This window comes from Lagenorhynchus albirostris, chromosome 1 (genome assembly GCF_949774975.1).
Source record: "Lagenorhynchus albirostris chromosome 1, mLagAlb1.1, whole genome shotgun sequence".
NCBI classification, from domain to species: domain Eukaryota; kingdom Metazoa; phylum Chordata; class Mammalia; order Artiodactyla; family Delphinidae; genus Lagenorhynchus; species Lagenorhynchus albirostris.
This window is the reverse complement of record NC_083095.1, coordinates 182657673-182670274: the sequence shown is the minus strand read 5'-3', so window position 1 is coordinate 182670274 and position 12602 is coordinate 182657673. Positions and strand designations below refer to the sequence as shown.

At 47.3% G+C, this 12602-nt stretch overlaps 1 protein-coding gene across 1 annotated transcript; it reads right to left on the bottom strand.

Annotated features, from left to right (window-relative positions):
* Window positions 1-6644: 6644 nt before the first annotated feature.
* On the bottom strand, window positions 6645-9526 carry GJD4 (gap junction protein delta 4). Its single transcript, XM_060121400.1, has 2 exons — window positions 9463-9526; window positions 6645-7567 (listed from the first exon to the last, which is right to left on the bottom strand). Exons 1-2 carry the CDS (start codon window positions 9524-9526, stop codon window positions 6645-6647), a joined length of 987 nt encoding a protein of 328 aa, XP_059977383.1.
* Between the last annotated feature and the right edge of the window lie 3076 nt (window positions 9527-12602).

The following is a 12602-nucleotide window of genomic DNA, read 5'->3' as shown; positions in this document are numbered from 1 at the left end:
GTAAGAAGACATGGCTGAGGTTCGTTATGCCCCGAGCAGCGCAGTCGGGCATCTGATCAAAGGGTCAAGTGCAAACAGACTGCGACATACCCAGTGGGAGAGGCACACAGAGTGAGGGCATCAAGCAGCTGAGAAATCCTCTCCTCGTGGAAAAATCAGTAGCTGGCAAAGGTGGTCCCTCCATGACCGTAAGCGTCCTCTCTGTTCCTGGCCCAGAAAGGAGTGAAGAGGCCTCGAGCCGGCCAAGAGCTGATTGCGGCTTAGGGAGGGCTTTTGTCCTTAATGAGCCAAAACCTTGCAAGGGGCGGTGGGGTATGGGGAAAGAACACAGGTTTTTGGAGTCAGATCTATTAATAAATTCCTGCTGCAGTTTCCTTCACTGTGTGGCCTTGAGAAAGTTACCAGTGAGCCTTGGTTTCCTTATCTGTCAAATGGTACCCTCAGGGCTACTGAGAGGATCAAGTGACCTGACCTGTGCTCTTGGCATGCAGTAGACACTCACTTAATGCCCTTCTCCTCCAGCCAGAGGGACACAGGCTGATCTCTTGTGTGGGTCCTTGGTCAGCTTCCTTCTCCATTCCCCATGGCAGCTGTTCCAGACCTTCTCCAAACACACTTGCCCACAGACACTCCCCACCCTCCCGTGAGTATCCCGTCTGCTCTGCCCTGACCCCCTTGCCTCTGGTCTCCAAGGAGACGTCTCCCCTCCACTCAGGGCCGATCCCCTCACCTGCATTCTTTGTCTGATCCTCCATCAGGTCAAATAGCTGTTCTGTTACTGATTCCTCTTTATCTCATGTCTTCAAACCTTCCTTCTGTGCTGCCGTCTCCCCATAGTTTTAAGTTTCTCCTATGGTAAAATTAACTTGAAAAATCGCCTATTGAACAGCTACCTGGCGCCAGACACTAGCCCCTATATTGGGGCTACAGTGGGGAACTTGGAGTTTATTGTACCTTCTCTAACTTTTCATTTGTACACTGAGCCCCACTACCTATCCTGTAGGGGGGTTATGACAGATTCAATCAGAAAATCCAGACAGGGGAATTCCCTGGCAGTCCAGTGGTTGGGATTCGTCATTTTCACTGCCAGGGCCTGGGTTCGATCCCTGGTCAGGGAACTAAGATCCTGCAAGCCACATGGAGCAGCTAAAAAAAGGAAATCCAGGCAGGGCAGGTAGTAAGCAAGGTCACCAGCTAGGGTGGGAGTGGGGAAGAAGAGTTTAAAATGGTTGATGGGAAGCTAACTAAGAAAACATGGAGCTGGGGGGACAGTGGTGGGGACCCTACTGGAGACTGTGACTTATAGTGGCACCAATTTGGGTGCTAGGACCAAGCTCTCCAGAAAGGCCAGCCACTGGGCGGCCCCTTTAGGCCACCGCCCTGGCCCTCTTCTCTCCCCAGCACTCTACCCACTATTGCTGCGGCATTATGTCCGTGTGTGTCTGGAAAGTAAAACTGGCAATAAAAGATATCAGCATGATGAAATTTAAATAATATTTCCCCCTCCCCAAAAAAAGGTAAATTTCATCTGAGAAAAAGACAATCTGGCAACAAGAACAAACAATGGAAGCAACAGCATAAGGACACTTAAACGAAAGACCAGGTTTGATATCAACTCATGCCTATAGAAATAACGTTAAGTAAATAAGTAATTCTGCTCTATCCACCAAATCAGGTGCCGGATGCCAGACCCTTCCCCCTGCCAATGACACGGAAATACAAGGAATGGGGGACACGGTGCACACTGGGCCCCCCGGGGTGTAGTAAATATGATACATCTCATCAGAGGCTTTGGGTGGAAACCCAGGTGGTGTCAGAAAGGAGGACGCAGAAGGAAAGAGCTTAGAGTTTTAAAGGAATATATAAACTCAAGCACAGATATGTGACAACTTCTGGAATACTGCAGATCCGCTGTTTGTCCCACCAACTTAGCCCCTGCTGAGGGTGAATAATCGGGGCTGCTTTGCTATGAGGTCTGGTTGTTATGAGGAGACAAGGGACTCACCCCCTTAGAAGTGGCCATAGGGTTCCTGAAGGTCTTGCTGACACCGTTGGCTCTTTTCCTGTCCCCTAGGGGTTGCCTGAAGCAGAGGATAGAGCGTGGGCACGAATGCCCAAGGATCTGATAGCAGCTCTACATTGATTATTCCCAAATCTGTCTCCTGCCAAACACCTCTGAGCTCTGGTCCAGTAAGACCAACTTCCAGCTGGGCATCTCCTGAACGCTCCACAGACAACTCAACCTCAGCACTTCCAAACCAAATCAGCATCCATCTTCCACCAGGGTTTCCTCTGGTGAAAGTTACCAAGTACCCAGGATCTCATCCCTCTTCCTCATTCCCCAACCCCGCCCGTCAGAGCCGCACAGATTCCACCGCCTCTCGACAGCTCGTCAACATCCTTACTTCCAGGCGTACCTGGGTCTGGGGGCTGCCAAGTTGAAATAAAGTAGAGGGGCAGAAGAGCCCGGGAACAGGGCAAGACCAGCTCTTAATCAGGACAGCTGGGAGCCACAAGCTGAACAACACAGAATTGTGTTTTTGAGTTTAACGTGGACTGAAATTTATTCCAGAAAGGCAATTTCCTCAGGCATGGGGGAAAATCATGATTAAATAATTACAACTGGAATGCACTGAAACACACCTAGCTGATCAAGTTCTTTGAAAAGCTGGCCCAACTTGTAAATCTTATTGGATTTAAATTCTCTAATAGGTAAGGATGACTATTTTACGAACAGGTTAATGACTAAAATGTAACTAACGTGTGTCACTGTGACTCAGTTCCATGTCCAAGGTCAACTTCACTGATAGACTTAGTGGGGGACTCAGACACGCCATCTACCTGGAGGGAACTCCCCCAAGTTCTCGACAAAGCATGACAGGGAAATGGCATCTTCAGGGTTAGCATTTCAAATTCAACCCACGAAATTATGAAAGCATCACAAATGGTCTGCCTGGCGTCAAAAGTGGTTTAATAGTTGAGAATGTATGCAAACTTTAATAAAAATTGTCTGGAAATTTATCGTAAAGAAATAACCTAATAAGAGAAAAGGCCTGTGTGCCCATGCTATTTTATTGTCTAATATCAAAAAGCGAGAAGCACTTTAGTCAACAGCGATCTGAATGTTCCATAGCAGAGGCTGGGGTTGGTGATCAGCGGGTCACCTGGTGGATTATTCCGCATCCATTCAAACGGCTGATAAAGAGCAGAGAATCATGAACAATGTGTATGATTGGTGAGCAAGGGGGAAAAGCAGAATAAAAGTATTACAAGTGCAGTTATAAATTTTAACACCTAAGAAGCTAAGACTACAAAAAGATTATGATGTTGTGTTATAGAGCGAGGCTAGGGGCATTATTACAAAACTTCTATGTTCTTATATTTCCATTATAACTGTTTTAACTTCAAGAAATGTCTGCCGCTCTAACCTGTAATCAGACACCAATTGCATTCTTCTTCTGTAGACCTCTCATACGGCCTCAAATACCACTATTCAAGACTTACTCAAAATCAACAAGGTCTTACTGGAGAGCACAGGGAATATCTTGTAATAAACTATAATGGAAAAGAATATGAAAAAGAATATGTATATACGTATGTGTGTGTGAATGTATATATGTAGGACTCACTCTATGGGGACCGTGCACCCTCTGTTCATTTGTTAACCTCCTAGAAAGCTTACACTATTGTCAACGTTCAGCTTTGTGAACAATAACCCCTTCTGTCTGACTGCCTTCAAGAAGGCATCCCGGAGCGATGGAATGACCAAAACCAGCTGGGAGTGGGACGGCTTGGCCACCAGCTGGCCAGATGATATTAGATAAGTGACTTCACCTTCCTGGACCTTTATTTACCCAGGTGTCAAATTAGCTCGTTAAGTTTGAGTCACTAAGGCCCCTGGCAGATGGAAGATTCCAAGATGATGAGAGAGGTGCTGGAGGGAATGGGCTTGGGAGGCCTCCTGGGGGTGCAGTCTAGGGGAGGAGCCCCGGCCAGCAGGGCAGTGAGTAGGCAAGTACCTGAGGGAGGGGCACCCGACGGGCCCAGGAAGGTGCGGTAGCTTCACAGCCGAGGCTCAGCCGCCACGTGGCCCAATTCCTCTACTTTGAGAAGGTTTGCCATTCAGCTCAATGGTGGTTTATTTATAAACAACATAATTTTTATAATGAAATATCCAAGTCTGAACCATGAAATTTAATTTTTAAGCATATGTTGCCTGCATTTATTCCCCAATTGTCTCATCAAAATGGTCTTTCCTTATCTTTCTCTTGTAACTCATCTCTTGCCTTGTACAAGTACCAGACATACTAAAAATGCTCGATAAATACGTGGACATAAAAAGTCATCTTCCATATTTACATTTATCTTACTTCTGAAAGGTGACACTTCTTTTTAATAGATGAGGAAACAAAGACAAACAAACAAAAAAAGCTACTGTTCCCAGAGCCCTCAGCTGGTGGGAGAATGGAAACATTTCCTTTTCCCTGGAGTACAGGCTTAATGATGTTCTCAACTGCTCTCTGAAGAGCCACTCCCGGCACAGAACAAAATCTGACGAACCTGCTTTAGCATAAGACTTTATTTCCTTCTAATGGCCAATCCCGCAAACCACCTCTATGAAATGACTGAATTTTTATTTCTGAAGGAAATGGCCCTAGATACGCTCAGTGTAAACTTTAATAATGCGTGAGGCTTTTTTCGGATCAAATATCCCAGGTGAAGACGACCAATTTATAGACATTTAATTGCCTCTCAAATACTATTTCTGAGGTCAAAAGCACTTTAACCTTCTAAAGCACAAGAAAAGGAAAACAAATTCTTAAACACAAAATAACACATCATTTCATAAACCCAGGGGGAAAAGACCTCAGGCACCTTTGCAGACACCTTATTTGACAAGTTACAGCCGCAAGGGAATTTTTGTGGCTGTTTAGCAAGCAGCTGGAAGGAAGAATAGTAAATGAAGAGAGATATTTGCATCTGTTAGCACGTCCACTACACAGCTTCCTGGGTAGTCACGCTGCAAGGTTTGCAGGATCCACTATGAACTCCACCTCTGAGGGTCTCAGCTGTCATCTTTTATTACAAATCCACATCTCAGGCCAAACGTTTGCAGTTTGCAGCCTGATCACGTGAAAGCCAGGGAAGTGGACAGACACCGTAGGCCAAAATAAAGTAAATTAGAAATAAGGGGCTGCCTCTCAACCCCAAGAAGAAGAATCATTGTCTTGTTAAATTATCTCTTTCCCAGGAGGCCAGAGTGTCCACAATTTCTCCATTAGCCCTAATTTCTCACCCCCTGTTTTCCAAAGTTAACCTAATACAATTCCCAGATCTGCGGCTGAGATTTCTTAAACCCTGCTCTTTCTGGGTGGGGATAAGCAAGAACAGAACAGAGTGAAAATGGTCAAGAGACCACCACCAGAAATAAATTACCATTTTGGTGCTTAGAAATATTACATCCTAAATATGGCCCAAGAGAGGCCTCTGCTGGTCAGAAAGGATGTGGGGAGGAGGTTGGGGGCATCCCTGAGTCTGCGGACACCTTCCTCCTCATGCAAATGTCGTATCAGCACAAATTCCTGGACAGACCTGTTTAGAGTCATCTGTCAAGCATGGGTGAACCCACCGCCCCGGACACACCTTACACACGGCTCTGTTCTCTTGCCGGGGGGCATCCACCTTCACGATCTCATCTGAACTTCCCAACAAGCCCACAAAGGCAGTCCTTACATGCTCCTTTCAGGGCGGAGAAAATCAAAGTTGACAGGAATTGGAGGAGTTATTTGAACCGGAACAATGGCCCCCCACCCCCGGAGCATCAGCACAGACCACAAGGCTGGAACACCTGCAGCATTCCTCATCTGCTTCCCTGGGACATGAAGACCCTCAGGGTAGCCCTAACTGTATGACTGTCTCGAGGACACAGAGCCGGGATTGGAAGCCGTGTGGCAACTCTAGGCCTGTCAGCAGCCAGAGTGCCCCCCTCTGCTCAGTGAGGACAGCCACCCCGCCAACAGCCCAGAGACACTAAAGCAAGCCAGCGGCCACCCTTCATCCTGTGCACCTCACACCCACATGCAATAAGAACCCAAGATGACCCCCAAAAGACCCCAAAGTTTTCAGTCATATTTCCTGCATTTGTGGTTTCTCCTTTAACACAGTGAAGTAGGAAGTGTGATATGGCAACGCAATCAGCATTCATTTTATTAAAGGGGTTTGGAGAAGTTAAACTAATATCCCTCTATGATGATGTGCATAACAGATGCCCTTTTTGGCTAAGCAGAAAAACAAACCAAAACAAACAACAAACCGTCAAAATAATCCACCCGAAAACATTAAAATATTCATAAGCTCTGTAAGTCCAAAGAACGTGCTTTTCAAGCCCATACTGCGGTAAAATAAGACAATAGAACTACAGCGCGACAAACTCATGGACCTGATGCTCGCCGGTTAATCCTTGGAGCTTCCATCCGCATTTGCACGCCAAGTGCAGGGTTCCCCAGAAGGCTTCATCTAAATTAAATCCCTGCTGCGCTGCACCGGAGCCTCTCAGGAAGTCGGTCTGTCCCGCCAGCTCACCTTTCTGCAGGTCGATGTTCTCGGTCCTGGTTGCCGCGCTCCCGGGGCGGGACGCCGGCCGCTCACACCCACTCGGACTTGCTGGGGCCCGGGAGCGCGGCGCTTGGCGCGCAGGGGCGCTCCTCCCACCCCGGGGCCGCCGCTCCCGGCCCGGCCCCGCGCGGCTGGTCGCTGGCTGAGGACAGCGCGTCGCTCTCGTCCTCCCCTGGCAGATCCGGGTGCCCCGGCTCGGTGGGCTCCGGTGCGGGGCTGTACGCGCCCTGCCCTCCAGTCCGCAGGCCCCGGCGAGCGCGCGCCCCACGTCCCTCGGGCGCCCCGTGTCCCTCCCGCGCCGCACTCCCCGCCCCTTGACACGGCCTCCTCCGGGCCCCGCCGTGTCGCCTGCGCGTCTCCCAGCGCACGCTGCAGACCAGGTCGGCGACACTGAGCAACAAGGACAGCGCGCAGACCGCCCAGACGAAAAGCATCAGGATGGACTTCTCCGTGGGCCGAGAGACGTAACAGTCCACCACGCTGGTGCAAGGAGGGTGCGTGCACGAGAATCTCTTGGGGACCAAGAATCCGAAGAGGAGGTAATGCAGGGCACCGAAAGCTGCCTCCGTCAGGGTCCGGAGGCAGAGGTGGACCACGTAGCCCGAGGAGAAGTCCGGCACCATCAGGCAGCGCCTGGCCCCCGGGGTCAGTTCAGGGCCGTCGTGGTCCTCCGAGTCATCATCCAGCCAGCGGGATCCACGTGCCGCCAGCTCGGCTCCTTTGTGCAGCACGTAGACACTGAAGACGGCGGATGGAAGCAGAACAGACACGCTCTGGATCAGCCAGAACCGCAGGTGGGACACGGGGGCAAAGATGTCGTAGCAAACGTTGGCGCATCCGGGCTGCAGAGTATTGCACACGAACCTCTCCTGCTCATCCTGGTAGACCGGCGACCCGGCCAGGATGAGCACCCCCATCCTCAGCAGCACCATGAAGATAAGCCAGATCTTCCCTGGAAAGAGGCACAGGAAGGGCGCCATCACAGCCAGACCAACACATCTCCTCCCAGCAACAGCTTTAAATCTTTACTGGTGCTGAGCCTGGAGAACTAAGTGTGTAAGTCACAGCAACAGTATCAGCCTGTTAGCTCATTGGACGAATGTCTAATGAGCACTTACAAGGTGTCGGACAGTGTGTTCAACTAGGCACACCTCGGAGATACTGCGGGTTCAGGCCCAGACCACCCCCCAAAAAGCGAGTCACACGGATCTTTTGGTTTCCCAGTGCATATAAAAGCTGTGTTTCCACTATACCTTGGTCTATTAAGCGTGCAATAGCATGATAAAAAACAATGCACATACCTTAAATAAAAAGTACTTCGTTGCTAAAAATTGCTAACCATCCTCTGAGCCTTCAGCCACTGGTGGTAGTAACATCAAAGATCACTGATCACAGCTCATCAGAATAAATATAATAACAATGAAAAAGTTGGAAATATTGTGAGAATTACCAAAATGTGACACACAGACATGAAGTGAGCAAATGCTGTAGGAAAAATGACGCCAAAAGACTTGCTTGAGGCAGGGTTGCCACAAACCTTCAACTGTTAAAAAAAAAAATGCAGTATCTGAGAAGCACCATAGAACGAGGTATGCCTGTACGTGTTTGTAAAATGCTTTGAAATTGGCAGATTTAAAGAAGCATGAATACTAAAATGTTTGATCTAGTTTGGCTAGTTCAGAGTTTGGGCTGAAAGTTCTAGAAAGAAAATTGGGCAGATGTAAATAAAGTCTTCCTCTTAAAAAGAGTGAACTTTTTCAAGGATGTTAATGCATTCCTGTAACTGTGTATAGCAAATACAAGCTACTAATTTCAGTGAGTTTTCTCTATGGTTAAGAGTCCACACGACCTTTATGTAACCAGTGGGCTCTGTAGCCCTTTCATGTTGCTCTGAAGCCCTTGAAATCGAATTTCTTGAAGAACATTCAGTTTTTTAGACTCTTCAGTAATTCAGAACTCCTTCCCCCCATTCCAGCTATTATGAATTGAAGTTTGTCTTTCTTCAATTTATCATGAATAAATGAGGCTAACATAGAAATCAAAATAACTTCCAAGTCCTATTTTCATTTCATGAGTCAACTATTTTGGAGTGTGTTGAAGACCCAGTCAAAATAATTTGTAAATATTCTGTTTTGTGATGAGATACAGAAATCATCACCTGACATCAGAAAAACTAAACTCTCTTATAAACGAAGGCAGTTCAACTCAAGGACTGTGTGACCATTACGTGATAAAGTCATTAACTCAAACTTTTAAAACCAAGTTGGCTTCGACTAAAAAGCAATGAAGAAAATATCAACCACTTCACAGACATATTTTAATCCTTTTCTCAATCCCCTTTACTAGGACACCCATACCTCTCTGAAAATTTAACTCGGCTACACCAAACTCAGAAAACGTATTACTTTGTCAAAAAAATAAAAACTAAACTAAAATTGGGATTTGGTTTAAAGTGCACAGAGAACTTACTAATCTTTACAAATGGAGCTTCAAGGATAAACCCTAAAAAGATGAACAAGATAGCTTACTCAAGGCATGAATTTCTCTAACTTTGACTGTATTGTTCCTTTTCCTGGTAATGTAGCCAGAGAAGAGTTACACAAAAATACCCCTCCCATCTGCTCAGCCCCCAAATGTCAGCAAAAAGACTCCCCTTGAGAGAAACATTGCTCACTCCCAAGACATCCTTAAAGGATGGGGGAGCCTCCTTAAATAATGGAGAATTAGAGGAAAGCTTGAGCCCTGGTTCCCTGTCCTCCAGGGATAGGCAGGCCTTACTCATGGGAGAGGGCCAGGAAAAGTGACCCAAGGCAGAACCAGTGTTCTGCAGGGGTTGGCGCTACTCACCCACCATGGTCACGTTGCAGTTTAGGGTGATGACGAGGAACCCCAGCAGGTCCAGCTGGTCCATGCTTTCAGGGGGTCACAGACTAAAGGTGGCTGGAGACTTCCGGAGCCTGTGTTCTCCAAGGAGGTGGGAAATCTTAGCAGGAAAAAATGTATCTTAGCTACAAAAGACTCCCAGGTGAGAGCTGGAGATACTAAAGGGAAGATTCAAGCCCAGGAGCACAAGGTCGTTCTTCTGTCTCTAGTTGAGACGGTCCCGAGCTGTGTGAGGCAAAGCCTTCCTGACAACTGCAGCGACCAGAGGCCAGAAGCAGCCGTCTCTCATCGTGGCTATTCTTACCCTCTTGGGACATTCCAGGCCCTTGGCAGTGCTCACGTGTCTCCACCAGGAGAGCTGACGCTTCAGGATATAAGAGAAGCGATGACGTTCATCCCAAGAAAGAAAAGTTCTGTTAACCAGCCAAGTCTCTATTAAAAAGGCGTTTCCTCCCTGAAAACATTTCCACACCCACTTCTTCACTGCTTAAAGCAGCGCTAAAATGTCCATACTTCGTCTCTTCTGTGAAGCATAATCCACCATAACTCGAGCCCCAAAGGATCTTGTCCCCAACTCTGAATTCCTGTACCATGGGTGCCAGCAGGGATCTGCACCTGGGATGCGTGTCCCAGCGTTAGGCTGTGACACGGTCATTCCGTAGCTGCTTCCTGTCTGGCTTAGTGACGAGAGCCCTTCACTCAGAGACAAAGGACCTGGATGCAAAACTGGGGGCAGCCACCTGGTCACCAGGAGTCACTGAATCTCCCGATAGCCTTGTCTTGCAGTGGGGTTTGTGGGAGACAGACATGAAATGATGGTGTTAAGAGCACCTAGCATGCAGAGGGTGTGCAAAACTCGAATCAGTGGCATTTCCATCCCTAACTGGCCCCAAAGACCTTCATAGATGATGTCCTCCTTTTGTATCTCCCGGCCCCATCGAGCCCAGGGCTGGTGCCGTTGAATCAGCTTAATAAATGTCCATTAAATTTGTCATAAAATATCACCGTCTGGACCTGCTGACATCAATCACAGTTGCATCAAAATCCTCTCGTGGCTGCCACCTTTCTATCTGGGAAGAGCCCATCCTGCAAGGCTGGGGGTCTATCCTCAGAGTAGAATTTGTGAACTTTAAAAGGAATGATTTCAATTTTCCATGAAAGCTATTCTTGATATCCTACCTTTTCTCCATTTCTGATCTATTCTTGACTTTAGTAATAACCCTAGAAAGAGTCCCCAAGGAAGAGTACAACAAAGATGCTTTCATCTTCATGCACAGGACACGTTTCCACCCACAGAAAACATTTTGACCCCCTTGAAAGGAACAGTAGTTTTGCTATATTTTAGTCAAACGCTTTGACATGAACAATGAAATTTAGAGAAATTGTAGTCACATTAAAATTTTGAAGTACTTGTTTCAAGGGTTCAAGTATAAAAGAAAGGAAAATATCTTCACTTCCTAATAGACCGTTCAGGTTATTGGCTTAAAAATGGAAAGACCAGGAAAGCAATGACTGAATTTTGCTGTATGATATAAATAGCCTATTCTGCATGGGGATTCAGTTAGAATGTTGTGACCTTGAGCAAACCACTAGGGCTTTTCATGCCTCAGTTTTCTCATCAGTGAAGTAGAAAAAAAAATGTGCCTTTTACCTACACAGAGTGGCTGTGACATGCAAAGTGAGATCATAGGCACGAAAATGGTTTAAAAATGTAAAGAATTACGCATGGGAGTGGCTGGTGGTGCATCTCAGGGTCTGCTCCTCTGGGTTCCCACCCTCAGCCTTTCCTCTTGCTCCCACGGCATCTTCTGGCTGCCTGTCCCCTCCCCCTCCTTCATCACTTTGCCCTCCCTCCTCTAGGTCTACCTGGTCCCCATTCTGTCTTTCTTCCTCTCTCTCCTTTGTTTCCTCTCTCTCCTGCTAGAGGGCATCTTGCTTTTCCTGGAAATACTAACCCCTTGTGGCTGCCAGAAACAAGATGGGGACAGAGAGGAGGGGCTGTAACTGGAGCATCAGATCCTACCTCTCCCTCCATAAAATTACCCCAGAATCGATGGGGAACTCTGATTCGCGTGCCTGTTGGGTGGAGAGAACATCCAGGGGAGTCCTGTGCTCGGCCCAATGGAAAAGAAACCCAGCAGGAGTCAGGGACACTTCTGCCTTCCCCCTTTTCCTTTTCCTTTTTCCATACTGACTTCTGAGATGTGCATCTGTCCACTAAACCATATCACCCACAAGACATCAGAGACTGGTCCCCATGGGGAACACAAAACCCCCCAAATTCCATTCTCCACAGACTTGCTGATTCATGCAGATTTAGAAAATAGCTTAAAATCCACTCAGCCACCTTCCTAATTTTCCTAATCTTGAAATTAAAGGTATAGCTCAGACCACTGGCCTCAGTAGAGCGCTTACATGACATTCGGTGTCCCTGCCCTGCCCAGAGAATGTTTGATCCAGGAAACGTTAAAAGTACAAAAACGTTTTCAACTCTCCAGAATGTTAAAGAAATTCAATTATCTGCATAATACAATGTTAGCACTTCAAGTATTTGAAATTGTATTTTTTTAACTTTTTCATGGAAGTCTTTCTAAGACACCGCTGGAATCTAAGCAGAGGGGCAGGACCGGCTATACGGGTAGAAGGTCTGCCCGGGTACCAAGAGGCACTTAGAATCAGGCTTTCCTTATGAAGAAAACACAAGTCTCCACCACCAGCTTGCTTTTTGTTCCCAGGTGTCGGGCAGTAAGTCAGAACACCCTTCCTGAGTGCTGTGGTCTGAATGTGTCCCCCCAAAATTCATACCTTGAAATCCCAACCCCCAAGGTGATGCTATTCGGAGGTGAGACCTTGGGAGGTGATTTATGGAATGAGTGCCCTTTTGAAAGAGGCCGGAGAAAGCTTATTCTCCCAGAACCGTGAGAAATGAATTTCTATTGTATCTGAGCCACCTAGTGTACAGCATTTTGTGATGGCAGCCCAAATGGAATAAGACACTGTGATAGCAGCTGAAATGGAATCCAACAGATGTTCTCACCATCCAGGCAGGAGGGAGGCATCCTCTTACTCGTTACTGTTACTATAGATGTGCTGTGACTTATGGG

Coding starts and splice junctions, on each gene's coding strand:
- GJD4 (XM_060121400.1), bottom strand. CDS start 9,526: ATGGACCAGCTGGACCTGCTGGGGTTCCTCGTCATCACCCTAAACTGC. Junction 7,568..9,462: donor CTGCAACGTGACCATGGTGG/GTGAGTAGCGCC, acceptor GCCTCTTTCCAG/GGAAGATCTGGCTTATCTTC.